Genomic DNA, 27319 nt, shown 5'->3' with positions numbered 1-27319 from the left:
ATGAAGTTATATACATCACGGCAATACGGTTTAGAGTATGGTGGCTACCCCGAGGAGCCCCAGCCTCTTTACAATGAAATATTGCATGAGAACGATAAAGTGTAATTGAATTCTAACAACGATGTATTGAAGGATAGCGGTCGAAACAAACAAACATTTCAAGAATATCAGCGTTGGATATGTCGAATGATGATCACCAGACCACCCGAGCCTTGCCCTTGTTCTTTGCTGATGCTGGAGACTGTGGCGCTGGAAGAGAGGGGAACTCCTCGTCTTGATGCTCGGAAGGATCGTCAAGGTGCCCATTGTCATAGCCATGGGTCTCCACAAGACTCAACTGGATGGCTAAATCCAGATCATCGATCTCCTGCTGTCGGCTGCTCTCTGCCCCCTCTGGTTTAGGAGGGGACGAGGCGCTCTTACCCGACGACGTGCCATTCGAGTACTTGACAGCAAAGGATGAAGATGGCTCAAATGTGCCCTGGCTTGCAGATTCTTCAAGAAGGCTCAAACGGATCGCTTCCGCGATTTCCGGATCTAGGTCATCTTCGACAGGGTCGTTGCACGGAGAAGAGGCCGACGAAAGCTCATCGGGTGCAACCGAACTATCATTCGGCCCGATAGTATCACTGGGCGACGAACTGATAACAGAGCCTTCCACAGGATCACCTCGCTTCGTAGCTTCGCTGCTGTATGCCTCCTGGCTCAACAGCTGTGCATAGGCAAGCATTTCCTCTTCGCCAACATCCGGACCCAAGAGATCGACCCCAAACCGGTTACTTAAGTGGGCTCTCTCTTTCTGGTCAGCTTTCGCTTGTCGCTCCATTTCCCGTTTCTCATCCTCAATGTAATCGTTGATGGTCCCACGCCCACTGTTGTTGAATCGCTGACCGCCGGCGCCTAGGTTGTTACCCCGTTGGCCATAACGAAGCCGTCGCTTGTTACTCTTATACTGGTCTGCAGCGGAGGAACTATACGACCAGTAGCGAAGATGGGTGCCCAGGGCCACCATGCCTCTTAGGCGAGTGGGATCTGGATCGAGGCTTATAGCACCCGTTGCATAGAAATTATTTCCAACGCCATTAATTGAAGCTTCGGCCTGGACCAACCGTCGGCGGGCACGTGTAGAGAAACGGGAATTGATGGTTCGAATTGGGCGGCTTGTGGAAGCGAGGGGGTCCCAAGCTTGCACTAGTCCATCATTTCCACCATGCACCAGATACAAAGACGTCAGAGCGACACAAGACACACTTGGGGATTCAGTGAATATGCATCGAATCGGCGCCACAGAGTTGACGATCTCGGCATTTTTTGCGGTGGGCGAGCGAATGTCCCAAACGAAAACCGAACCAGTGGCAGTACCAACAGCCATATATCGCCCACGTTGCCCTGGGATCTCAGAACCGGAAGGCCGTTGCATGTGCGGCAAGGGTGACGATACAGCAGAGGATGACTGGGAGTCGCTTGACATAAGAAGATCCTCATCAGGAGCCAAGACGGAATAGGTCGAATGGTCTAAAGCACTTGTTGTGATCTGTAAAGACTTTCGACCATCAAAGTGAAATTCGGTAATGTACCATTCGGTGTTTGACGCGGAGCAAACGGTTTCTGTGAGTTGACTTGAGGCTCGAGAGGGTGGGAAACTGTTTGTGGCGGACGAAACTCCCGGGGAACTGGTAGGGCCACCGAAAATCGAAGAAGTGACGACGGCTGGAGGTAGCGTATCCGGCTTGGAAACGGGCATCGGCAAATGAGACGGTATGATTTTACGGACATATCTGCGAATGCCCGCTTTTTGGTCCTCTCCATCACCCCGTTGAATCACGATGAATGCCTCACCGGCGCCATGGCCATCGCCTCCAGCGAAATCCACTCTCAGATCGCGCCTCATATCCCAACCCTCACAAAGCTTGCGGAAATGCTTCGGTTTGAAAGACAAAAATTGCTCGACTTCCTTCGTCTCTGCTGCTACCTGCTCATCGCTAAGTTTCATTGAGTCAGAAGACGATCTTGGGCTATAACTGCCGTCGACGAGCTCGCGGTTAAACGGATCGGGTCGAGCGGTGCGCCTGCTGACCTCGACAAGTTCCCATCGGACACTGCGCCCGGTCTTCCAGGCTTGTTGGTCGGCAATCTCAGGCGTTATATTGGTCGGCATGGGATCGGTTTGCTGGGGCAGATCGGAAAGATAAAACACTTCCCCCAATGCATTGAGGACAGCCGCCCACAAGCGTCCACGTTGATGGCGCTTCACGGAATAGTTGTCATCAACCGCAATTGAGACGATAGGAACACCCGGGCTAAGAACCCATCGAGCTGTAACCTGACCTCTCTCGAATCGCTTCTCGTAGGTTGGATGAGGGCCCAAGGCATAAGCGCTCAGAATCCCCGACGACGACCCAGACAACATTCCAACCAACCCGCCGGTCATTTTGAGTACGTCAGCCGATTTCGCGATCCATACTGCAGTGATGGCAGTTGTGATGTGGTTAATGGCAGGAATACCGAACTGAGGTTGCGATCCACTATCGTTAGGAAGACCCAGAAACCTTCCCCTTTGCTCGGTCGTGGACAAATAGTAAATACGTCCTTGCGGGCACCCTTCACCGTAGATCATGCCATAAGGCTGGCTGACATCCATGGAGTTGGGCACCCCAACAATATTACCAGATCCAAGTCCATATTCTGTCTCTCCAGGAAACGAATCGGCGAAATGGCGAGAGAAATTGTGATCGGCCAAACCCCAGGTGCCAACTTTGACAGTTGAGGGGTCGCTAGCAGTCACGGCACACTGCTCCGAGGCACCGTGGATAAAGAGAGGCTCCTTCTTCGAAGATTCGTTTCCGAAATTTCCATTCAGATGGCTGACAGGGTACAAGAGCTGCGAAGTATAGGTCGCGATCGCGCTTCCATTGCGGACTGATGCGGTTCGGACCGCTGGACTCCTCTTAGCCAATCCGAATTGAGCTGGTTTGCCTCGCGAAAGTGATCGCAGCAAGCGAGTTCTTAGGATATATTCGCTCCTCCATGATGCTAAGGCAGTAAGCCTTGAAAAGTGTCGTTTGTCTGACGTCAATCGATCGGAGTCATGAGGATCTTCCAAAGCCGAGGGGCCAGGAAAGTAGCGTGAGAAGGCGATCCTCCACGCATGAGGGGTAGTAACAAGACTGTGGAACCGACGGGACACCAGCGCAATAGATGACAGTGCCGGCGGAGGCAGGTGGGATAGAATATGGGTTAAAACCTCTGGGATCCATACGTTAGGCACATGATTGAATTAGCACCGGTGATTGGACAAACACACCATTCGGGAATGCATCGAAAGACAACTTCGACTCCTTCGTTGACGGTATCACAATGAATCCAAAATCCGACTGACTCCGATATTTATTCTCGTACTCGCTCACTCGATCGATTGCTGACGAGGACTCGGTGTTTAGGAGCGATAACTCGTCAGCCGATGAGTCAGAGCCCAGAGGGGTGTCTCCGGCACCCCAAGGGAGACGGCCAGAGACTTGGGAGTCGCCATAAGAATCATGTCCATGCTGGGTGTTTTGGAAGTCGTCTGGGGAGCGGTTTACAGTGTGTGAGCGATTGGAAACGTCAGGAGGCGCTGGCTGCATATAAGGTGTTCGCGGGGTATAAGATAAGGACAATGACGACTGAGCCAGGTACTAGGTCTGGATCAGCCGGGGTGTAGAAGGTGCGATATAAGCGTGGTAAGCGTGTGAAGAAAGCGAGACTCGTTTGAATGAACGCGCAATGTTCAAGGAGAGGGAGGAAAGGGAGGAAAATGCGAGGGGATACGATTAAAAGGATAAGGGACTGAGGATGAAGTCGGAGATTGACGGGTCGCCCCCCAATGCAGGTTTCGCGTCAGATCACGTGATGTCGCGTGGCGGTCCAGAGCGTGTTGCAGCACGATGAATAGAGCTACAATTCCACACGAAACTGACCTGTGTCTCTTTGCTGAAAATGACATCAAAATCAAGGGATAACTGAAATCCTGCAGATTGCATATTTCCACTTTGTCATAGGAAACTCGCCCCAGGCAGCAGTGGATGCTGAAGCTAATGGTTGGCTACCTACTCTATCTGCCTATATTGAAGGCCTTTGAACCAAGTCTTCAGTTTGGACTTCTTTTCAAGTAAACAACATCATAATGGCCAGCCTTGGAGGTAATATATCGAAATCCGCTGAGTTTTAAGGATCTTGCTAATGCCACGCAGAGGCGGAAACTATCCGCATCCTCGTCTCAACAGATAACCATGTCGGTTACAATGAGCGAGATCCCATCAGAGGCGATGATAGCTGGAGGAGCTTTCATGAAGTGATGTGCCTGGCAAAGGAGCGTGATGTAGACATGGTACTCCTCGCGGGCGATCTGTTCCACGAGAACAAACCCTCTCGGAAATCCATGTATCAAGTGATGCGCTCAATCAGAATGAACTGCCTCGGTGACAAGCCTTGTGAGCTTGAGCTGCTCAGTGACGCGAGCGAGAACTTTCAAGGTGCTTTCAACCACGCCAACTACGAAGATTTGGATATCAATGTCGGGATTCCCATCTTCTCCATCCATGGAAACCATGACGACCCATCCGGGGAGGGCCATCTTGCCGCTTTGGATATTCTACAAGTATCAGGGCTGCTCAATTACTATGGGCGGACACCGGAGTCGGACAACATCCAGCTTAAGCCGGTATTGTTACAGAAGGGTCGAACCAAGCTAGCGCTTTACGGAATGAGCAATGTGCGAGACGAGCGGCTATTCCGCACTTTTCGGGATGGAAAGGTCAAGTTCTTTCGACCATCTATTCAGAAAGATGATTGGTACAACTTGATATGTGTCCATCAAAATCACCATGCATACACAGAGACAGGATATTTACCGGAAAACTTTCTCCCGGAATTCCTTGACCTTGTCATCTGGGGCCACGAGCACGAATCCCTGATCAACCCTCGAATCAACCCCGAAACAAAATTCCGCGTTATGCAGCCTGGCTCCTCGGTTGCCACCTCATTAGTTCCTGGTGAAGCGGTAGCGAAACATGTTGCCATTCTAAGCATTACGGGCAAAGAGATGAAATCTGAACCGATCCGCCTCAAGTCGGTACGTCCCTTTGCCATGCGTGAAATTGTGCTTTCCGAAGAGAAGGGGGCTCAAAAGTTGGCGCGCAAAGAGAACAACCGTACAGAAGTCACTCGTTTCCTCATGACAATCGTAGAGGAGCTCATCGAAGAAGCCAAGGCCGACTGGCTCGAGCTCCACGGCGACGAAGCAGAAGACGAGGAAATAGAAGTGCCATTGCCGCTTGTACGGCTCCGGGTTGAAACATCTACACCCGAAGGAGGTAATTTTGACTGCGAAAACCCACAGCGGTTCTCCAACCGTTTCGTCGGTAAAGTCGCGAATGTCAACGATGTAGTGCAGTTCCACCGCAAAAAGAAGACCGCCTCATCACGAAAAAAGGATAACGACATCGATGAAGAAGCAATGTCTCACCTCGCCACCCTGGACACGGTGCAAGTTGAACAGCTTGTCCGCGAATTCCTCGCCGCACAATCCCTCTCAATCCTCCCGCAAAACTCCTTCGGTGATGCTGTCTCCCAGTTCATCGATAAGGACGACAAACACGCCATGGAAATGTTCGTGAACGAGTCCCTGGAGGGCCAAATAAAGCACCTCCTCTCACTCGACCGCGACGGCGACCACGAAGATGAAACCGAACAGAGTTCCTTGCAAAATGCTATGGAGAAATATCGCAACCAGATGGAGGATATGTTCTCAAAGGGCGTCAAGAAACGCACTCGGGGCAAAAAGCGTTTCAAGCCAAAGCCTGATGGCTGGGACACGGAATTTGATGGCGCCTGGGAAGATCAGCCCGGCGCCCTCATCCACTCCGATAACGAGGGCGGCGATCCCAACGAGGAAGAGGCTGGCGAAGACGGCACAGAGCCACCTTCCGGACGGTCGTCTGCGCGTGGTCGTGGCCGCGGCAGAGGAGGGAGGGCCGCAGGAACCACCTCAGCCCGCAAACCAGCAACCACGAAAGCGGCCGCAACTAGGAAACCCGCACAAACCAAGGTAGCCGCCTCTCGAGGGCGTGGGCGCCGCGCTGTATCCGAGGACGAAGAAGAAGAAGAAGACGACGTTGTCATGATTGACGATGATGACGATGAGCCAGAGGTTACAGCAAAAATCGAGGATGACGATGAAGACGAGGACTCCCAAGCTCTCTTCGTCAAGCAACCAGCTTCCAAGTCACGTAAGGCAGCAACCACATCTACGACAACCACTCAGCGTTCGCGCCAAACGAAACGCACCGCTCCCTCCCCAGCCCCGTCTTCAAATACCGTCAGCCAGGCTGGTACAACCGCCCGCCGTGGCAGAGGAAAGCAGACGCAGATGACGCTGGACTTTGTCGGTTCACAGGCAAGTCAGCGTGCCGGGGCTGGGTCTGTTGCGAGTAGCAATACCAGATCGATGAGACCGAACCGCACCACGAGGAGCGTGAGTGTTCTTAGTGAGGACATCGATGATAGTGATGGATTTGAGCCGATGCCTAGTAGTAATCGACGACGGAGATAGTTAGGGCCGTCTTTTCTCGGGATAAATATGAATATACAATAGTGACAATACCCGTTTCAAATGAATGAATAAACAAACCGTTTCTTAAACATCTTACCTTTAAACTTTCTCGTCTTGACGGATTTCTAGAGAACTACGGTAATTGCGAAATACCTCAGCATATGCGAACAATAACCTTAATAATATCAACTGGTATATAACCTTACAAACAAACAAACCACCTACCCTCACAACCTCCCCCGATTCAAAAACCTCACTGGCAAATCCACCCACCTAGCCCTCAAAAACTCCGCAACGTTCTTCCCCAAAAAGTCCACCGTGGTGGTACTCGAGACACCACGATCTAGCAAGTTCCGGAACAAAAAGTGTACACCCCTCAGATTCGGCAGCTCAAAACGCTCAATCGCCAGCTCAGCGTTGGAGTTATACTCGGGCCCTAGAAGCTCCCTTATCTTTTCCGTTGAGAGTAGTGACCGCAGCCAGGCGTATTCATCGCTGTGGCGCACCCAGAAACCGCAGTTTGCGTCGGGGCCTTTGTCACCCGAACGAGCGTGGATGAGCCACCCTAATGGACCGGGCGTTGTTGGGCCGAAGTCGGGGTTGGGTATGGGGGCAGTTGTTAAGGCTTGCGAGGGTTGGCGGAGTGGGTATGTTGCTGTCCTTGGAGGGGCAGGAATGTCAAGGACCTTATTTTCTTTGAAGGGAAGGTGAACACGGTGTTGAATGTCTTCTTGGGGAAGCAGAGCGACATAGTATTCGAAGATGGGTTTGGGGAAGCCCTGGCGGAGGTCTAGGTGGAAGGTTGCGCCAGGGTAGCCCTGCATGATATTGTCGGTAATGTGCCGGAGAAAGCGATTAGGGGCGATATCTTCAGCGGTACGAGCTTGAACAATAACCCTGAAAGTGACAGTAGCGCTATTTTGGCCTTTCGGATTGTCTGGGGCGGATCCGAGGGTTGAAAACATGAGGGATGTGTATTTCGAACTATACGGGGCTAGGAGGTGTCGGATCTGTGCTTCTAGCATGCGAGCCTTTGCGTCAATGTCGAGTCCAACAAGGAACCAGGATGCTTCTGCTTGGAAGCCCCCACGAGCTGTGATGCCAACTTTGGTTGTTGGAGGGGGTGGAGCGGAACGGACGCCGTGCAAGGCAACTCGGGTGGTCCCGACTTGTTCGAAGTGGACGTCGTTTAGGATGGCTGTGACATCGGAGTTGAAGTACCACGGGCCCTGGATCTCGTATAACAGCTGAGAAGAACAAGTGTCGACAGTGACAGTGCCTCCGGCGGCATACGACTGCATGGTGATGATCACTTTTCCTTCCGCTGATATCTCAGCAATAGGGTAGCCGATGTTGGACCAGCCATCTTTGCCAAGGTGTTCTAGCTCTTTGAACCCAGTATAGTTTCCCCCACAAACATAGTTACTGCACTCGATAAGATGTCCCGCGACAAACGCATTGGCTAGTTGATCAAGGTCACTTCGGCGCCATTGGTGGTACCAATATGCCGCCCCAATGACGGGAGAAGCATCAGATACCCGTCCACAGAGCACGATATCAGCACCCTCAGCAAGGGCAGCCGCAATTCCAAGTCCGCCCAGGTAACACTGCGCAAATATCGGCTCGAACGACCAATCCGACAATACCTCATTCGTATATATGTTCTTGAAATTCGACTTCCCCGATGATAGCGCTGTTCTCACCGTGGACAAAACCTCATCACCAGACACCCAAGCGACCTAAGTACCACTGCATAAGCAAGGGAAACAGGTCATAAGACAGAAAAAAAAAAGGTAACTAACTAACCTTTAGATCTAACCCCCTTGCACGAATCATTTGTGTTACTGCGTCGTACAGCCCTTGTGTATCCGTATTCCCGGCATTAACGGCTAATTTGATACGGTGCTTCGCCAGGTCTTCCAGCGCCGGCTGCAAGGCCAAGAGGAATGACAGCTCATATCCTGGTGGAATATCGGTGGAATTTGTGCTAGGCTTGCCCTGAGTCTGAGCTTGGTCTACTCGCCGTCCAGCGGCGACGACCATATTGGCTTCGCTCATGAAGTCTGCGATTATGACGTCCACCGGATCCTGCGGGTAGTTACGGGCGAATTCTGCAATGGCATGGCGTCGGTCAGATGCAGAGCCAGAAGCACCTTTGGATTATTGATTAGTGATGAGTTTTGTAGATGCGATGGTCGACATACCTGCGATGCGAACCGGTCGAGAGCTCATTGTGATGGTGCTGAGTTCCTGTGATAGAATTGCCTAATTATGAGATGGATAAGGGTGCAGGATGAATAGGAACGCCCCATATTTGATCAATAACGTATAAGTAATGATATGACTCTGGATTTCCCTTGGATCGAATAGATGACGGCGCCTCGGTTGTCGGTTTGGTGATGCGGGGTCGGGAAGCTGTTTTGGAGATGGAAGCCTAGGTACAGAGTACAGATATTCAGCATAAGCGAGGGATGGAAAGTGACTAAATTAATCAAGTATTTCGTTGCGCTTCAAACCCGTCTTTGTGCTAATGAAGCGAGTAAAAACTAAGATATCCAGCCCACTGCAGGATCGCCATCGCAACAAATAGCAACAAAGCAGATGTCTTCACAAATTCGATCTCATCTCTATGATAGCGAGTCCAATTCCCGAAGTTAGCCAGTATAACACTTTGGCCCTTGTCCTGCAAGGCTGTTCGAAGTCCTGGCAGCCCGTCCAAGCTACGACTGTTCCATTCTCCCTGGTAGGCCCTGATATCGCCAGCTTCTACTCTCTTGCTTGCCCAGTTACCCAAGGTCTCCCGATCTTTGAAGTCAGGTTTGGGCTCGTTTGTTTCTGAGTCAAACGACAGTGATAGCTGCGGAACCCCGTAACCGCAAGATGTTTGCACCTGTTTATGGTATTCAGGTTAGTGGTTAGGACTCCCATCGGGCATGGTCCATTACCTTGAAGACATCCAGCCTAATAATTGCGCGTGCTCCGACCAGCTTCTCTCTTTGCATGCGCGCGAGGTATGACTCAAAGTTAGGGTCACTCCATTCAATTACAGACCCGGTGCAGAAGAATCGTAAGATGCGGGGAGACGCATCGAAGGAGCAGAAGAGAATGGTGATGCGGCCGTTTTCGCGTAAGTGGCTAATTGTCTCCCCACCGGAGCCTGTAGCATCAACGTATGCCGCCTCGTTTGGTCCAAGGATGGCAAATGAAGCATCTGGGAGGCCTTTGGGAGAGAGGTTGATATGCCGGCCACTGAGAGGGGCAGAGGCTGTGAAGAACACTTTCTGGCTCAAGGCCCAGTCGCGCAAATCGGGTGATATTGATGGGTAGAATTTAGGCATTTTGCGTGTGTTTTGCAAGGTGAACGAAGGACGGAGAAGATTGAGTCACAATGCGACAAAGGAGTTGAAGTATCCCGTATTAATGCAAGTGCGGAGAAGGCCTCCAACTCCGGTGGCTGGCAGGGATGGAATGCCCAAGACTTAGCCTGAGCATAACAATTATTGTCAGCCTTGTGAGACAAGATCTTTGAGAAGATATTTAGGTCATCTTTATGAATCGCAAATCAGGACTAAAAGACGCCGGCGATGTCGCACATTACACGCCATGCTCTCAACTGATGGTGTCAATATCGGTCATTGGTGGAGTATGAGCAAAATCACAGATATTATATACATATATACTCAAGCTGGTCGGAAACAAAAATATTAGCGTATCAAGAAGCAAATTATCATCAGTCCATGGCCAACTTCTATGGTGTTGATATCAGGCATCAGAGGTACTTCGCCCAGAAAAATGGCGGGTCCTCACCCTCAGAGAACCACCCCTGGAAGTACGGGGTAATTATGTCGCCAGTGCCAGTGAAGTCTGATGCGAGTTTCCGGACGGTCGTCATAAGCTCAAATGCATGTCCTCTCATACCTTGAGCATTCGACTCCGGTGTCTACAGCGCGGGGCTCTCGTGCCAGGGTAGTGGTAGGGGATCGGATCCGGGGTAATTAACTTCTCAACGATAGTTTCGGATGCATTCGGTGCTGAAAGGCATTAGCTTCCCTCTGAATTGCGCATTAGGCCTGTACTAGGACTATTAGCAGTATACTAATAGTAGATCCAAGCTTCATTCCGAAAGCCGCTCCGCTGGCGGTTATCCACAGCGTTGCAGGAACGCAAGTCCCTCGGAAAACCAACCGCCTCAGAGATGCCGGAGCCTTTGACTGGTCCATGAAGCAGAATGGTACCCAGACTTAAGGGTGTCCGTGATAGTGGTATATCGGAGCAATGCTATTGTCTAGTGGTGAACGGCATTACGACCGCGCGGTTCCGCGGCGGGGCATTTAGCGTGTCAGCAACCCGCATCGTCTCAGGAACCCAAAACACCAAACACGGTGACAATCTCGGGGATAAACAGTTGGAGGGGCCTCCTGAAAATTGGCCCTTATGAGGGGTTGGTCAGCACGTGGTTAGTAAGTTCATTGACGTCTGGACCAGTCGAGCGAGGGGCGTTGGGGAGATCGACAGTATGTACAACCCAAACCTTGTGGACCCAGAGTCGGAAGAGAAGATACCTTGAGGCACGTCGTGGGCAGCTCGGGCGAGACCTTGGAGGCTGCAGCTGCTAGACGGGAGGTCGGAAGAACTTCATGGAGAGAGAGCAAGGGGACCCGGCGGTTTCTTTGCCCAAAGCAGCAAGCGGCCTGTCTGCTATACAGCTGTTGGTAATTAATCAGAGTCGGGGCGGAGACCATCCGACGCCAGGAGACCGGTAATTTATGACGTACGGCGGTCTTCTGGGGGAGTGATTGGCTCTGGAGGGGGGAGGAACCCCGCACGATTGTCTTCCTCACGTACCGTTTGGTCCAGTTGGGCTGTCCTGGACAGCAAAGATTGGGAAACTGGTGGCGCTGGAAAAGTTGTAAATCTGCGATACGCCCTCGGTTACTCGCGCTGAGCTCTTCGTCTCGGCTTCCCAGACCGACGTGCGGAACCGCATAGCAGTGATTTCATCTGGGTCGCTGGTGGGGTGGTCACAACGTAATTTACCCTGAGCTGCTCCCGCTGGGGCTTCGGTGCCATTCATGAAGTTGCCATAGCATTCCCCTCCTTCCCCTCTTTTGCTGCCCCGCGAGAAGTATTAATATGGAGGCCTCGTCTTCCCGCTTGGTCTGATCTGTTTTCTACCTCTCTTCTCAAGATACCCCAACTCTACCACTCTCCTCTCAAAATGTCTAACCTATTCGCTACCGTCGAGACCCCTGTCGCCAAATATGAGCAGCCCACTGGCCTGTATGACGTTATACCTCCCCTCGTCCGTAAAGTACGTGTCTTCTAACTATTCTTGTCTCCTAGGTTCATCAACAACGAGTGGGTGAAGGGCGCCGAGGGCAAGACCTTCGAGACCATCAACCCCACTACCGAGAAGGCCATTATTTCCGTCCACGAGGCCACAGAGAAGGATGTCGACACCGCTGTCGCTGCTGCCCGTGCTGCCTTTGACGGCTCATGGCGTCAGGTCACACCCTCCGAGCGTGGCCGCCTAATCAACAAGCTGGCGGATCTTATGGAGCGTGACATTGACACTCTTGCTGCTATCGAGGCTCTCGACAACGGCAAGGCCTTGACCATGGCCAAGGTCGACACTGCCAACGCCATCGGTTGCCTGCGCTACTACGCTGGCTGGGCCGACAAGATTCACGGTCAAACCATCGACACCAACCCTGAGACTCTTACCTACACTCGCCACGAGCCCGTTGGTGTTTGCGGCCAGATCATTCCCTGGAACTTCCCTCTTCTCATGTGGTCCTGGAAGATCGGTCCCGCTGTTGCCGCTGGTAACACCGTTGTCCTGAAGACTGCTGAACAGACCCCTCTCTCTGGTCTCTACGCTGCTAAGCTGATCAAGGAGGCTGGTTTCCCTCCTGGTGTCATCAACATCATCTCCGGTTTCGGCCGCGTTGCCGGTGCCGCTATCTCTAGCCACATGGACATTGACAAGGTTGCCTTCACTGGTTCTACCTTGGTCGGACGTACTATCCTCCAGGCTGCTGCTAAGAGTAACCTCAAGAAGGTCACTCTTGAGCTGGGTGGCAAGTCGCCCAACATTGTCTTCGACGATGCTGACATCGACAACGCCATCTCCTGGTCCAACTTCGGTATCTTCTTCAACCACGGCCAGTGCTGCTGTGCCGGATCCCGTATCCTTGTCCAGGAGGGTCTGTACGACAAGTTCGTCGCCCGCTTCAAGGAGCGTGCTTCTCAGAACAAGCTCGGAAACCCCTTCGAGCAGGACACCTTCCAGGGACCCCAGGTCTCCCAGCTCCAGTTCGACCGCATCATGGAGTACATCAACCACGGTAAGCAGGCTGGTGCCACAGTTGCTGTCGGCGGTGACCGCTACGGCAAGGAGGGCTACTTCATCCAGCCCACCGTCTTCACCGACGTTACTTCGGACATGAAGATCGCCCAGGAGGAGATCTTCGGCCCTGTCGTCACCATCCAGAAGTTCAAGGATGAGGCCGATGCCATCAAGATCGGAAACAGCACCGACTACGGTCTTGCTGCTGCCGTCCACACCAAGAACGTCAACACTGCTATCCGCGTCTCCAACGCCCTGAAGGCTGGGTAAGTGATTACATTATGAATTCAAGTCTTGTCCAGCATTAAAACTAACCTCCTTCACAGTACCGTCTGGATCAACAGCTACAACATGATCTCCTACCAGGCTCCCTTCGGTGGCTTCAAGCAGTCCGGTCTCGGCCGCGAGCTTGGCTCCTACGCTCTCGAGAACTACACCCAGATCAAGACGGTGCACTACCGCCTGGGTGATGCTCTCTTCGCTTAAAAATTTCTAACGTTATGACATGATGAAAATATTGCGTATACAAATTGAATTTATTTCGTGTGCTACGGCAGCGGTTCCAAAGTATTTGTCCATGTGTATAGCCAAGTGCTTCATGTAAAAAGAAAAAGAAAGAAAGAAAGAAAACATAAGATAACCCCCGATATGATTTCACGATTCATCTCATTCTCCCGTAATATAAAACAGCACTAGTAAACTATTTCGAGCACGCCACCCCTGGGAACATGGAACCTCAAAAAAAGCTCCTAATTAAATCTTGGGACGCTCTGCTCCGCATCCAAGTTCCAACCAACCCAGAGTGGCGTATTCATCCATAATTCAACATCCTCCGGGCACCGGGACAATACCCCACGAACTTTCCATTCTCGGGCTAAGACCTCCCGAGGGAATCACCAACAACAACGCATGGACTATTCTTGCGCTACAGTGGATCGTGAAAAGAACTGCCCCTCCTAGAGCGTGGATTAATCAGCTACAGTACTTTAACTAACTTACTGCTACATACTTTGCAGTACGGTCTGTATTAAAATACCGCACTCCTTGTTTAGTCGTAACATCCACCAGCAGCGGCTCCGAGCCCACTTAGTATACTTAAGTCAAAACGGTAGTCTACTTCCTTTTTCAACAATAAGCTAAGTGTTTTCTCTTATCGCAACACGTGTATCTATAATTTACCGCTGATGTTTTTTGTATTCGTTGGGGTTTTTTTTTTTTTTTTTTTTGTTGGACTTGGGGAGCTGATTCGGCTGCCTTATTTATAGGTCACTAGTTCGGTTGACCGGCCAAGTTAGATTCGGCTGCGATAATAAGGTTAACTGAAAGGCTAAGCTTCGGTTTCAGGAACGAAATAAATACAGAATTGTTATATAAAGAGAGGCCCCTCCCTCGTTAGTCGTTGCGATAATGACAAAGGCGGGTATATACATCAAGTATGAGTACATCAAATCGTGTCACGGCATCAGTAAACGTTGCCTTGTTGCAGTAGTGGTAAAAAATGCTAATTGAGAAACGAGTCGTCAATAAACGGGAACCTGTCCCATAATGGTAAATCCATTCCCTCCCACCCAGGGAACTCAGCAGTAGTGGCAGATACATCGGCCATGGCCGGATCAAAAAGAGCCGGGTCTTGGTCTTCGGGACCGGGGTATAAAGGACCGACAGTAGGAGTAGTCAGAGGTTGCACAGCTAGCTCTGATGTCCGAGTATCGGGTTCGGGCAGGGAGGTGGTGATTTCTGTACCTCGTTGCGATTGGGAGGAGTTATTATTTCTACGGCTATTCAAGCTGAATAGTTTGCTGACGTATTTTTTATCCGGCGGTGGGTTTTCACGGAGGCGCTGACGCTGTTCGTCGATTGCGTTTCGGAGGAGGTTGAGGATCTCGAAGTAGTGGGCTGCTTGGGCGGATTGGTGGGAGAGGAATCGGAGTATTTCAAGGGCACCGTTGAATGCTTCTTCGAGGGTTGAGTCAAGTTCTTTTTGGGAGAACATGGAGAAGCCTGGGATTAGGGCTGCGGCGAACACGAGGGCCCTGGGGACATTAGTGCTAGGTCCTTTGGTGTGTTGGGGGGAAGAATGCTCACTTTAGGATGCGCATGTTTCCTAGTAGCAAGCCAGATTGATATACTTCCAAACATGTTTGGATCATGTATAATGCAGACTCCACACAGGCATTTGCCAGCCTTGTATGGGCTGGATCCTCTAACAGCATCTCGTCTTGTATTATTCCCGGCGAGTCCTGGTGTAGTCGGGCAAGACGGACGCCCAGAACCGAGATCATAAACGGCCGTGTTACTATTATGACCGCAAAATGGTAGGCACACGCAACGTGAAGACTTCCAATTATATGTTCCTGGGCGGCAATGCGTTCTTGCGGAGTGCTCGGTGAGGATAGTACTGATTCGGGGAGGTCGATGCTCCACTGTTTAAGCTTGTCAAGCAGCGACTCTGCTACTTCCGTCGAGGCTGCTTTTTCGTTGTACAATTTGGAGATTATCTCGTCCAGAATCCTAGTCATTTGGTAAGAAGCCACAAGACTGTCATCCATAGCTTGCGTTAGTGGCGTGGATTCCATATCTGCTAGTTCTGAGTGCAGGTTGGCTGTTGCTGGAGGTCGTCCGAGAATCGAGCTGACTAGTAGGTCTAACGTACAAAGACTCATCCATATTCGGGTCCTAGTACCACGTTAGTGAGAAACAAGGAGCAATTCCGACAGACTACTTGCCGTTTTTGTTGCTCATCTGCTTCGAGCTTGGCAAAAGAAGTCAAGTGAAGCCCTAGCGCAGCAGCCGCTCTTGCAGCAACTCCTAAGTACATGAACGCAGCGTTCCGACGACAAGCACCTAGCATGTAAAAAGACATCAAGATGAAGAGGCGAATCAGGTCTAAGCTCGGGTTCTCCAGCATGCCTGCGAAAGCACATTGCTGGGCACGTTTGAAGAAAAAGCGTTCCACTCGCATAAGAGTAACTCCATTCTTCGACGACTGCGCCCCGATGGCAATCATTATATCGCGCAAAGCCACCATCGTCTTATTGGACATCTCACGGGTTGGAGGTGTTGTTCCTAGCATTTGGCGAGTCTCCACGTCCGAGAGAACGTTGATAAAACCGCTGGTCTAGACAGATCACTCTGTTAATATTTGAATAACAATATTCTTTGAAAGGGCTAAATACCGCTATTTGGTAGGTCCGGAGGTGAGACACTTCATCCTGGGGATCAGTATCGTTCCCTAAAGACGGCAGTATCTCATCCGGAGTCTCTGTCTCGAGCATGTCTTCTTTTGTGATATTGTGCGAAAATTGCGACGGCCCGATATGCTGCGTGACAGTGTCTCGAAGAAGCTGCAGGAAAGATAGCGAGGCGGCTCTTCCAATGTAAACTAAAATTGCCCATTAGGACTGCTATTCCCGACCTTGTAGCTGGGTCTTTGAGAGGCCGTACCTTGTTCACCCTTTCGATCCCGTAACATGCGAGAATGTGTCTTGTGAGGTGCGCCTGATGTCCCGTTCAGTGCGGGAATAAGCTGTGGGAGGCTCCCAAGACCAGCGCTGGATGTGTTCCGTGACCGACGTCCAGCGCCTGGGGTTGTCGGAGCTCCATATGCATTGTTTGTCTGCCGCGGGGCGGAAGTGCAGGTGGTATTCGATCGCCGGAATGGAACACAGCTGTCGGCGCGTCCATTTCGAATGCACTTGGAACATGGAAAGGTTCCGCTACAGCGCTTCTTGGAAGCCCGGCAGGCGAGACAGGCTTCCGGGGCCCGTAGACGGTTAGCAGGGAGGACTTTGGGTCGTGGCATCGGAGAGGATAAACCCAACTCTCGATCAAATCATGGCGAGTAAATGAATAGAAACTGAGTTAATCTGCCGGAGAATGATCGGGAGGAGAGTGCATGAGAAGGCTAAGTTGGACTCCAGCGTTCGGCAATGCGAATGCGGAGTCGTGGGCCTGAGCAGCCAGTCGGGTCAGCTCCCCGCACTGATAACGACGATAAGGTCTGCTATCCCAAGGCTGCTGGACAATGAAGTATGATATCAAGGGTATATCTATATTTAAGCTCATTAATATATTGTTTGCTGGGTCTGACTGGACATTCCAACTTGGCTTCCCAAAAAACCGATGTTGGTTGCTGGTACATGAGTGTTTTTAGAGCTCCTCCGCATTCCGTAAATAGCCGTGGCAAATATATATAGAATGTCAAAAAGGATTCGCACCACACGACTTACATTTATTGACATAGCTAAATGCCATCAGGGTGCAAGTGCCTCCGTTTATACTAAGACCACTCTTTTGCATTGACGCAGTGTGATTTACCTCGCATATTCTTGGCGCATTAGTTCTATGGAAAGACTGGGTTTCTAGTGAATGTCTGAATGAATATCAACGCTCAAAGACCACTTCTAAAGACCCTTTCCGCCTGTGGCGTAGATTGGCGATACTTGATTCGTTTACTTGAACTACATATCTATCCTTTATATTGTTAGGGCTAACGCATAGGAGCTATCTTACGTATGTGCCTACCGGACTCTATGCAGAACACTGTTAAAAGCCAATGGAACCAAGTGTTTCATGCATCTGGATGGATAACTATATGCTGTACTAGATTTGAAATAGACATCGTATTGCTGTGCGAAAGTGGTACTTGTCCTAAGCTAGAATATTCTGCTCCATATACTACGATGTTTTTCCGGCATCATTACTGTTGACCGCTTCTCCCTCATATTGTGGTTCAGTCTACCAGTCCACGAGATGACGAGAGACCTTCCGAACCTCTAGTCTCTGCGCTGGTGTCAAATTTCAGCTGAAAACCGATTTTGACGGCTACGAGAATCCACCCAAGCTTCCCGACTGAAGAACTTCGGCAGGCGACCGTCTGCCAGTGCCGGAGAACCAGCTGCAAAAGAGATTTCGACCGAGAAGACAGCAACCAACGTAAAAGTATTTGCTAATAGGAAAAATGCCGGTGGATGCACAGTAACAGGCCTCTCAACATTGGACAGATGCAGCAGCAGGACCCTCTGGCTTGAAAGTTCCAGAAGCAGTGGGTCCGCGATGAAAAGTTTTGCTGGGCAACGGTTGGCCAGCGACGGCTGATCTCGCTTGTCGCTAGCGTGGTCCGACCCTGCCAGCCAAATTATAAAAGGCCGCTCCCTCCCGTCCATTTTGAAAATCAAGCGACTCTACGTACGTTCTCCTGCCCCCTACATTGGGCTTTCCCTCTCTCCCAAGCATCGTTGCTAACCTCTTCGCCTGCAGTTCAAAGAATCACTTTAGAGTAGACGTCCCTCATTGAGCTCATCTAATGAGCCACACCCCCTACCCTTGCTGATGACTGCTATGTCCTCGATGCCCTAAAGTGAAGCCGTGTTTACTCCCGCCTCGACTTGTCTTCTCTGGTACGAACTGCTTCGGCAGGCTCGTTCCGAGTTGGCGCCGGTCTAGGGAGTGGTGATGATCTTGACCTTGTCTTGACGTCTTGACTTCGGTCGGTCGGACTTTGGTGGGTGTCGAGGAGGTCTGAAAGGCTTTTCCTCTTCTTGTTTTCACCTTGATGCTGGTGTTGAAGAATTGGGAACTGGGGTTTGATTAGCAAAAATACAATTTGGTTTTCCATCGAAAATATTGTCCTGGCTTTGCCTTCCGTAGCGCAACTGTAGGCTCACCTGCAAAGGGTTCGATTTCGAGAGCAAATTTTTTTCTGTTGGCGGGAGCCGATTTTGGTGCCTGAGGCTCTTGAGAATCCCAGCCTTGCAGTGGTTCGAATTATTTACTTAACAAGTCCGCATCATACTAAAAAGGACCGCTTGGGTATCATTGACGTGCACGACAATACTACTGACAATACTACTGACGCGGTTTGCGAGACCGCAGTTGTCGAGTACTGTCGCTCGACAATGAAGTAGTCTCAACACGCTTCGACACGTTCGCAGGTGCCTTTTCAACCCTGGGTTTTTTCGTCTTCACTGTCTTCTTCTCAACCTTGAACGTCTGAGTTCCATTCCCCTTTTCCTTCCCCTTCCCATTTCCCCTCGACATCGAAACCTCTCCCCTGCTCAACATATCCACAACAGCCTCAATCTTCTCCGCCCTCTTCGACACCGTTCCCGTCTGCAACCGATGCAGGACTAAATACCTATCCGTCCGATTCAACCCCTCAAAGACCTCCTTCGCCCTCCCATCCGCACCCAACGCCTCCTCCAAATCCGGCGGAACCTCAATGTTCGCAGGCCCATCATAAGCCCTCTCCCACCTCCCATCCCTCTTCGCCGCCTCTACAGCCTCCAGCCCAGCCCTCCTCATCTTGCCCGCCTCAACAAGCTTCGCAACCGTGCCTACATTCTTCGCAGACCAGAGACTCTTCGCCCGCCGCGGCGTATACCGCACCAGCCAGAAATTCTCGTCCAGCCCGTTCGAGCGCCCGTCGATCCACCCGAAGCACAGCGCGACTTCGACGGCTTCGGGGGCGGTTATGGATGCGATCCCTGAGGACTTTTTGGCGAGTTTGATGTAGACCCCTGCGGCGGTGCTGTGGTTGTTTTCTAGGAAGGTTTCGAATTCTGGTGCGCTGGCGAAGGCGTGGATTGGGAGGTCGGTTGGGAGGGGCTTTGTTGGGGGCATTGTTGTGTTTTTTGATGCTTTGCGGAGGATGAATCTGGTTTGTATTTGCGCTTGTAGAAGCGGGCGGATTCTGGGTGACGGCTGCTGCTGGAGAGGAGTGATGGTGAGGTGAGTGAGATTTCTACTTGTAAGGCGTAGATGTCTCTTTAGGAGATGAAGCATGGAGATAGGAGGGTGCTGTGATTGGCATAAGCGTGGTGGTTTTTGGAGGCTGCAAGGTGAGATTGCTTTCTGCCTGGACGAATCACGACACAAAAGAGGCCAAGGGCGGCACGTGGAGGGCCAGCCTGATGTTCTATAAGTAGTCAGGTCGTTGGTACTTTGTGTTTGTGCTCGTATATTTTCATTGATCCATTATCATAAGGTAAGGTAGTAAGTAGGTACATCATTTCGTTTCCGCGTTTTTGCTCTCCGATGCGTTTGCATTACCACCACCACCACCACCGCCGCCGCCGCCGCCTCCGTTCCCTTTAGAACCGCCCTTGTTTCCTCGGCCACTGCGTCGTCCATGAGAAGACGAGTTGCCGCCTGTGCCTCCCTCATTAGATTTCCCACCACGGTTGGCATTGGCATCTGCACTAGGGGCAGGCGGTTTGGCTTCGCCACGGCCCTTTCCGCGCCCTTTCTCCGCGCCCGGGTTTGCTTTCCTCTCAAGAACAACAACTTGGCTTTGGGCGACGGTCACAGGGCTGGCAGCGATAGATTTCTGCAGCCCATCAGGCTCGGCAAAGTCAACATATCCAAAGCCCTTCTTCTTGTCAATTTCCACCTTAACGACTTTCCCAAATGGCGAGAAGGCGGTTTCGAGTAGTGGTTCCGTCACTCCCTGAGATGGATTGGCATGTTTGAGGAATGCTTGAGTAGCTGTAGGCGTGGGTGCTGGTGTTGCCGCAGCTGAAGCCTGTTTTCCTTTCCCAGATTTGGGAGCTCTTCCTGAGGTAGGTGTGGTTTGTGCGGGTGAACTAGTTTCAGATCGCTGGGTGGATGATGTTTCGCTAGGCTGAGGGGTGTTACCTCCCTTAGCCTTTGAATCCTGGGCTGAGCTTCCCTTTGGTGACTTGGCGGAGATATCCTTCTTGCTTGCCTCTGTAGTCATGCTCGTATCAGTTTTAGCTTCGTCATCTCCCGCAGCTCCTCGTCTGCTCCTTCGACGGTTACTGGATGGCGCAAGCCCCAAATCTCGTTGCAATATCTTTGCGGCAGCAGCCGCATTCCCGCGTTCTCTCTTTCGCTCAGGCGCTGGTGTCGTTTCTTTCGGCGAATTTTGCGCCGTAGAGGCTTTAGAGCCCTGCTTGGAAGCTAAATTAGCAGCCTGCTTGTTCGCTGCTTTCACGGCCTCCTTTGTAGCTTTATCACCCCTTGATTTTTTCTCCGTCTTCTCGCTACTGCCAGCCGTAGCTTCCTTGTCGGGCCGCTGCAGAAGCTTTTTCGACTGAACCTTTTCTGATTTTGAATCCTTTTCAGACTTGTGTCTTGATGATCGGCTCGAGGCTTCTTTTGCCTTGTTGGCTTTCTTTTCTTTGATGTACTGCACCAGTGGTGTGGTTGTTATAGTTTCCTTCTTGTCCTCCCCTTCAGCGGTGGATTCGACAGGGCCAGATTTTGCAATAGGCTGGGTGAGGCTTTCGAGAAACTGGATGAACTCTGGTTCCTGATCGATAGATCCCTGGCGAGCATCTTTGCGAACACGACTTCCAGGAATTTTGGCGTACGGTGCAAATTCCAAGTTCGGAGGGCCTAGGAGTACCGGATCGTTGGCAGTGTTACGGGCGTCCAAGAAAGATGTCGCCCGGACCTTATCAGAGAGAGGTCCAATATGCTCGCTCGAAACGACGTAGAGGTATGCTCGAGAAGGTCGAGAGGGTTTAGCTGGACTGTTGGTTTACACCATCAATTAGCTGCAGTTCGCTTTCCTCTTGGATGTGAACTACTCACTCTTTTGAGACCTTTCCAGGCTTGTACTGACTCCAACTGACCTTTCCGCCTCCGAGTTTCCATTCCTCGCCCAGCGCTGTCTCGAACTCCTCCTGCGTCAAGCCTGGAGGCAGGCGTCGTACAAGTAGCTTTAACCGCGGGGCTGCTGGTTTCGGGGCCTTCTTAGCTGGGGGCGCATTCTTCTGAGTCGCGGACGCAGGAATTTGAAGGACACCTCCGCTAGATTTCGACAGAATTTGTGTCATGATAATCTCCGAATCTGGAGGTCACTCCTGGTCCACTGTGAGAGGAAGGTCGGCCAGGAGCGAGGAGTACCGAAAAGGACTAAGTAGAGAAATATGGAGTAGTTTCATAAGCTTCACAAGCAAAGTGACGCCCCAGGTGACAAATATTTCGTAGCTGAGGTCTGCAGATGACCATTGATGAGAGAGGAGGCTGCTTGAAATTCCCCGCTGACCACCCGGCATTAAATTCACACGTGACTAAAATCCGCGATAACCAACAGGGCTGCGGGGAAAGGGTGAACAGCACTTTCATAACTACATGAGTGAAATTTTACAATCTGCATTTGGTGTTGCTTATTCAAAACATCCTGGACTTTACTTGTTTCTTTGGCTCTTTCTGCGGTTTATCACTTTTACACCATGTCCGACAGCGGGGTCCCTCAGCCAGGACCAGCGAAGCTGAAGCGCAATGCTGGGCCGGATGAGTGGCTTGAGGCAGCCAAGAACTGTAAATACCTCTCAGAGGCGCATATGAAGCAGCTCTGCGAAATAGTGAAGGAGTACATGATGGAGGGTATGCTACGCTCTGAGCCGAGTGACGTTGTAGTGCTTTTCGTGCGTGAGCTAATCTTTGTGTGTGTGCCTTCAGAATCGAATATCCAACCCGTGTCCACACCCGTCACAGTTTGCGGAGATATCCACGGCCAATTTTACGACCTCCTAGAGCTCTTCCGCGTCTCCGGTGGAATGCCAGATGCCTCTCTGACAGAACCCCCAAAGGCTGCGATTACATCGGAAGACATCGAGCCGCCAACATCCATAACGGATCCGGAGCTGAGAAAAAAGCTGAAGAATCCGGGGGCTGCGGATGATGATGATGATGGAGACGCGGCCGATGACACGGCTCAACGAGAGCGATCGTCGAGTTCAGGATCTGCAGATGTGAGAGTCGACCGCAACTTTGTGTTCCTCGGCGACTATGTGGATAGAGGATACTTCAGTTTGGAGACTTTGACTCTGCTATTGTGTTTAAAAGCCAAGTTCGTTGGCCCATATCCGTGCCGATGGGATGAACACTGACAATCCTGCAGATATCCTGACCGAGTAACACTGGTTCGCGGCAATCACGAGTCTCGACAAATCACACAGGTCTACGGTTTCTACGAAGAGTGTCTGCAAAAGTATGGAAATGCTTCCGTATGGAAGGCTTGCTGTCAAGTGTTCGATTTCATGACCCTCGGCGCTATTATTGATGGCCGGGTTCTGTGTGTTCATGGGGGATTGAGTCCGGAGATCAGGACCCTAGATCAAGTCCGTGTCGTCGCCAGAGCCCAAGAGATTCCACACGAAGGAGCGTTTTGTGACCTGGTTTGGTCTGATCCAGACGATGTTGAGACATGGGCAGTTAGCCCCCGAGGAGCCGGTGAGTTCCAGCAAATACACTTACAGATGGATACCCGTGCTAACATCCGTTCCAGGTTGGCTATTTGGTGACAAGGTTGCGGATGAGTTCTGCCATGTGAATGACCTAACACTCATTGCCCGAGCCCACCAGCTGGTAAACGAGGGCTACAAGTATCACTTCACAAACAACAACGTGGTTACCGTCTGGAGTGCACCCAACTATTGCTACCGCTGCGGAAACCTGGCATCAGTATGCGAGATTGGGGAGGACCTGAATCCAAAATTCAAGCTGTTCAGTGCCGTCGCTGACGACCAACGGCATGTCCCACAGTCGCGGGGAGGGCGCAGCGAGTACTTTTTGTAGAATATCGTTTGTCCTACACGCATTCGCTTTCGTGGCGATGAAGGCATTATTGGCACCGGCGCTGGCGTTCGGGAGTGTATACCTGATGTATTGGCCTTCCTCAAAAAGGCGGTTGACGGGCATCGTATCATATATAACGATTTTAGAGCACGCTTAATGAATGACATCCAATTTGCGATTTTGCGCCGAAGCTGGTATATTGTAGACGCGGTTAGACACAACTTTGGAGGCACATGCACATGCCGTATCCATCTCCGTATAGTTTTAAGAATTTACCCATCTACTAACCGTGGACTATAGCCAGTACACTGCGGAGGCGACCTGCTGGTTCCATCCGAGGCCCAAGTAATGTGGCAGCCCCGGGACTGGTTCCGGACTCTTCGGAACACAACCCGAAATCGACTCCGAGCATCCATAAGAACAACCGACAGCCAATACAACGGTTAACTCCACGCAGACAAAGACATACGCTATTAATGCCATCTTATAACCCATCGTCCAGCCTTATTATATAGCAGTTGGCCCAAAAAACACATCACAAAATGCCACCAACAACACAAACAGACGTCCTAATCTGCGGCAGCGGCTCCGCCGGTCTCAGCGCCGCAACCTGGTTGGCACGCTACGGGATTCCCTGCAAGATCCTCGAGCGTCGCCCGGGCCCCATGACAATGGGCCAAGCAGACGGGGTACAGTGCCGGACAGTTGAGATCTTTGAGAGTTTCGGACTGGGCGAGGAGTTGCTACGCGAAGCGTACCATGTGCTAGAGGTAGTGTTCTGGGCGGACGATGGGACGGGCTCAGGGCGGGTTGTGAGGTCTGGGAGGGCAGCGGATGTGCAGCCGGGGCTTTCACATTGTCCGCATGTTATCTTGAACCAGGCGCGCATTAATGGCCTGTTTATTGAAGCGATGAGGAGGTTTAATGGGCAGGAGATTGAGTATGGATGGGATGTGAAGGGGGCGCAGGTTGTGGGGGAGGGGGAGTATCCAGTGAAGGTTACTGCGGAGAAGGATGGAAAGGAGAAGGATTTTGAGGCGAAGTATGTTTTGGTATGTTGTTTTGCCTGGTGGGTATCTGTCTGGTTGTGCATTTGGCTGACAGGGGATCAGGCTTGTGATGGAGCGCATAGCACTGTTCGCAAAGCGCTGGGGTACAACATGATTGGGGATAGCTCAGATGCTGTCTGGGGTGTTATGGACATGGTTCCACGGACGAACTTCCCTGATATTCGCAAGAAGGTCTCAATCCGTTCGAAAGCGGGCAACTTGCTGATTATTCCCCGCGAGGGAGAGAACCGTAACCTTACGCGGTTTTATATTGAGCTTCCTGCGGGTACAAAGGCGAAAGATGTCAAGCTCGAAGACTTGCAGCAAGCGTCGAGAAGTATTCTAAGCCAGTACGAAGTGGATTTCACGGAGACTGTATGGTGGTCTGCATATGCCATCGGCCAGCGATATGCAGACTTTTTCCACAAGGACTACCGCATCTTCCTGGGAGGCGATGCTTGCCACACTCACTCGCCAAAGGCTGGCCAGGGCATGAACGTCAGCTTACAGGATGGATACAACATGGGCTGGAAATTGGCACATGTCTTGAAGGGGCTGGCTCCCCCGTCGCTCTTGGAAACATATGTTCTGGAGCGCCAAAAGGTAGCTATCGACCTGATTAACTTTGATCGATATTTCTCGAAACTTTTCTCGACAAAAGGGAATGCATCTCCAGAAGAGTTCCAAGAAGGCTTTGTCAAGTCTGGAAAGTATACGGCTGGACTGACCGCGAAGTATGACGAATCACCCATCACCTCTGACCTGGGATTATCAGACTTGGCCAAAAACATTATCGTCGGAATGAGACTTCCTAGCTCGCAAGTCGTTCGGCACTGTGACTCAAAACCAGTCCAGCTTGCAACTTCGTTCAAGTCTGATGGGCGTTGGAGGGTGATGGTGTTTGCAGGAGATCTGAGCATTCCCCAGAACAAGACTCGATTGGATGCGGTAAGTTGTGATAACCACTCATTCCATGGGGCCTGTAGCTAATAAATATCCCAGATTGGAGCCTACCTTGGCTCAGATGAGAGTCCACTACAGAGATTCCGCTTGAACGGCGGCGATTCTGATAGCCTTATCGAGCCAATTCTCGTCGGACATGGACCCCGACACAATGTCGAGCTTGAACAGATTCCCTCGGCATTTTATCCAATTACTGGAAAGAATCAGATCAAGGGTCAGTAACTGTGCATACTTTGAGACAAGAATTAGACTAACATCAACTAGACCTGCACAAGATATTCTTCGACGACGATGCCTACAACAAAACGCACGGCCACCTCTATGAACACCTTGGGATTAACCCGCAGAATGGAGTGATTGTTATTGTCCGGCCTGACCAATGTGCGTATATAACACCGCCCATCCTTAGATATATTCTCACTGACGAATATATCAGATGTTTCTTCCGTCATTGCCATTGATGACTATAGGCGAATTGGACAGTTCTTTGGGGGATTCCTCATTAATCAAGAGACAAACTCTCTGAGCGTCAGCAAGCTGTGATGAGGAGTGTTCAACGACGAGGAATGAGCTTATGAACATTGTTGGGCGAACATCCGTAAATATCAATTTGTATAGTCCTGGAACCTGTATATACAATGCACGTACTATTAAGCTTTTTATCTGGGCCACCTAGATTAGGCAGAGATCCACCATAAGTATTACAAACCATGAGATAATATCCTATGCTCAGTGATACTGATAAACTGTTTAACAGGCAGCATAGTTTTTTTGTTCCTTCTTTTTTTTTTAAGTTCATAGAATAATATGTGCTGTGAGTGAGCTGCACCAAAAATGGACAGGAAGTAGCCTGGAGGTCAGCTCCATGTCAGCTCGGAAAGAAGATGCACCTCGTATAGGTTCTGAGTCACCGTCAACATTCACAGGCAGAACATTTAAAGCTCCTTTAGAGCCTCCAAAACCTCTCGGGTTTATCTTGACTACAAGTTTAATCGGAGAAAGCCTTCATGATGAGCTCCCAATTCAACTACACAGTTGCCCCGCACCTTGAAGAATTCGCCGTCCCATTTCCCACCTTCCGCGCCGCCAACCCCAAATATGCACACTTCGTAGGCGGCGGCCTGATATTTTCACGAACCGCAGTGCCAGGAGACCGGGGAATCAAGAACGGGATAGAGGGGGAGAAGCAACCTTTCCGTCTTCTCCTTCTCCAGCGTGCCTTTGAAGACTCTTACGGCGGACACTGGGAAGGACCTGGCGGATCCTGTGACCCTGAAGATGAGACGCTACTAGATGGAGTCGCGCGTGAGATTTTTGAAGAAGCCGGCTTGCATGTCTCGAGGTTCGTCGAGCTTATTGCGAAAGATGAGTGGGCGAAACTGCGACCGGACCGAGTCGATATAGTGGTCAAATATACGTTTCTTGTGGAAGTACATGAAGCGAAGCCTGTCATTTCTGGAGACGGACACGATGAGAGTCGATTACCGGCCAATAAGCTGGATAATGGGACTGTGATTCCTGGTTTAGAGACAAGCTGGGAGCATAGAATCAAGTTGGACCCTGCGGAGCACCGGGCGTTTGAGTGGGTTACTGAAGAGGAAATCAGACAGGGCGAAGAAGATGATTCAGGGAAATTCAAATCGTTTGCGAATCAAGGGAAGACGATGTTGGATGCATTTCAGATGCTAAGAGAAAGACCTCTGTTGGCTTAGGGTGGTGATATTGAATCTTGATAGAGACAGCGAGATTCGGGAACGGCCCGTCGAAATTGTATTTCCATGATCAGATACATTTGCTAATAGACACGTCTTTGAGCTTAAA

At 51.0% G+C, this 27319-nt stretch overlaps 10 protein-coding genes across 10 annotated transcripts; 5 read left to right on the top strand and 5 right to left on the bottom strand.

The window, feature by feature from the left end:
• Window positions 1–139: 139 nt before the first annotated feature.
• On the bottom strand, window positions 140–3857 carry ASPVEDRAFT_182453 (F-box and WD domain protein). The gene is made up of 2 exons (XM_040808891.1): window positions 3305–3857; window positions 140–3246 (listed from the first exon to the last, which is right to left on the bottom strand). Exons 1-2 carry the CDS (start codon window positions 3621–3623, stop codon window positions 194–196), a joined length of 3372 nt encoding a protein of 1123 aa, XP_040662393.1. The 5' UTR covers window positions 3624–3857; the 3' UTR covers window positions 140–193.
• An 89-nt stretch (window positions 3858–3946) lies between these two features.
• Window positions 3947–6678, top strand: ASPVEDRAFT_182449 (MRX complex nuclease subunit). The gene is made up of 2 exons (XM_040808890.1): window positions 3947–4178; window positions 4230–6678. The coding sequence occupies exons 1-2, from the start codon at window positions 4163–4165 to the stop codon at window positions 6587–6589; spliced, it is 2376 nt and encodes a 791-aa protein (XP_040662392.1). The 5' UTR covers window positions 3947–4162; the 3' UTR covers window positions 6590–6678.
• A 138-nt stretch (window positions 6679–6816) lies between these two features.
• ASPVEDRAFT_48778 (uncharacterized protein) lies at window positions 6817–9927 on the bottom strand (the record flags this gene model as incomplete). The annotated part of the gene is made up of 4 exons (XM_040814073.1): window positions 6817–8328; window positions 8396–8742; window positions 9137–9479; window positions 9535–9927. The coding sequence occupies 4 exons, from the start codon at window positions 9925–9927 to the stop codon at window positions 6817–6819; spliced, it is 2595 nt and encodes an 864-aa protein (XP_040662391.1).
• A 1517-nt stretch (window positions 9928–11444) lies between these two features.
• On the top strand, window positions 11445–13498 carry ASPVEDRAFT_36025 (uncharacterized protein). The gene is made up of 3 exons (XM_040811115.1): window positions 11445–11869; window positions 11933–13204; window positions 13265–13498. Exons 1-3 carry the CDS (start codon window positions 11808–11810, stop codon window positions 13422–13424), a joined length of 1494 nt encoding a protein of 497 aa, XP_040662390.1. The 5' UTR covers window positions 11445–11807; the 3' UTR covers window positions 13425–13498.
• Window positions 13499–14165: 667 nt separating this feature from the next.
• On the bottom strand, window positions 14166–16833 carry ASPVEDRAFT_36024 (Zn(II)2Cys6 transcription factor). The gene is made up of 5 exons (XM_040811114.1): window positions 16383–16833; window positions 16115–16320; window positions 15665–16056; window positions 15024–15614; window positions 14166–14971 (listed from the first exon to the last, which is right to left on the bottom strand). Exons 1-5 carry the CDS (start codon window positions 16738–16740, stop codon window positions 14440–14442), a joined length of 2079 nt encoding a protein of 692 aa, XP_040662389.1. The 5' UTR covers window positions 16741–16833; the 3' UTR covers window positions 14166–14439.
• Window positions 16834–18785: 1952 nt separating this feature from the next.
• On the bottom strand, window positions 18786–19559 carry ASPVEDRAFT_120949 (YdeI/OmpD-associated family protein; the record flags this gene model as incomplete). Its single annotated transcript, XM_040805838.1, has 1 exon — window positions 18786–19559. One exon carries the CDS (start codon window positions 19557–19559, stop codon window positions 18786–18788), a length of 774 nt encoding a protein of 257 aa, XP_040662388.1.
• A 385-nt stretch (window positions 19560–19944) lies between these two features.
• On the bottom strand, window positions 19945–21739 carry ASPVEDRAFT_48774 (putative nonsense-mediated mRNA decay protein Upf3; the record flags this gene model as incomplete). The annotated part of the gene is made up of 2 exons (XM_040814072.1): window positions 19945–21433; window positions 21495–21739. 2 exons carry the CDS (start codon window positions 21737–21739, stop codon window positions 19945–19947), a joined length of 1734 nt encoding a protein of 577 aa, XP_040662387.1.
• Window positions 21740–22036: 297 nt separating this feature from the next.
• On the top strand, window positions 22037–23676 carry sitA (TOR signaling pathway phosphatase SitA). The gene is made up of 4 exons (XM_040811113.1): window positions 22037–22292; window positions 22368–22758; window positions 22810–23141; window positions 23197–23676. The coding sequence occupies exons 1-4, from the start codon at window positions 22139–22141 to the stop codon at window positions 23484–23486; spliced, it is 1167 nt and encodes a 388-aa protein (XP_040662386.1). The 5' UTR covers window positions 22037–22138; the 3' UTR covers window positions 23487–23676.
• A 352-nt stretch (window positions 23677–24028) lies between these two features.
• ASPVEDRAFT_78385 (putative phenol 2-monooxygenase) lies at window positions 24029–26041 on the top strand (the record flags this gene model as incomplete). The annotated part of the gene is made up of 5 exons (XM_040816542.1): window positions 24029–24538; window positions 24599–25483; window positions 25538–25712; window positions 25763–25879; window positions 25935–26041. 5 exons carry the CDS (start codon window positions 24029–24031, stop codon window positions 26039–26041), a joined length of 1794 nt encoding a protein of 597 aa, XP_040662385.1.
• Window positions 26042–26508: 467 nt separating this feature from the next.
• Window positions 26509–27210, top strand: ASPVEDRAFT_78384 (NUDIX hydrolase; the record flags this gene model as incomplete). Its single annotated transcript, XM_040816541.1, has 1 exon — window positions 26509–27210. One exon carries the CDS (start codon window positions 26509–26511, stop codon window positions 27208–27210), a length of 702 nt encoding a protein of 233 aa, XP_040662384.1.
• Window positions 27211–27319: the final 109 nt, after the last annotated feature.

Source organism: Aspergillus versicolor (genome assembly GCF_001890125.1).
Source record: "Aspergillus versicolor CBS 583.65 unplaced genomic scaffold ASPVEscaffold_1, whole genome shotgun sequence".
Taxonomy (NCBI): domain Eukaryota; kingdom Fungi; phylum Ascomycota; class Eurotiomycetes; order Eurotiales; family Aspergillaceae; genus Aspergillus; species Aspergillus versicolor.
Note: the sequence above shows the minus strand (reverse complement) of the source record. Positions and strands in the feature narration are given on the sequence as shown.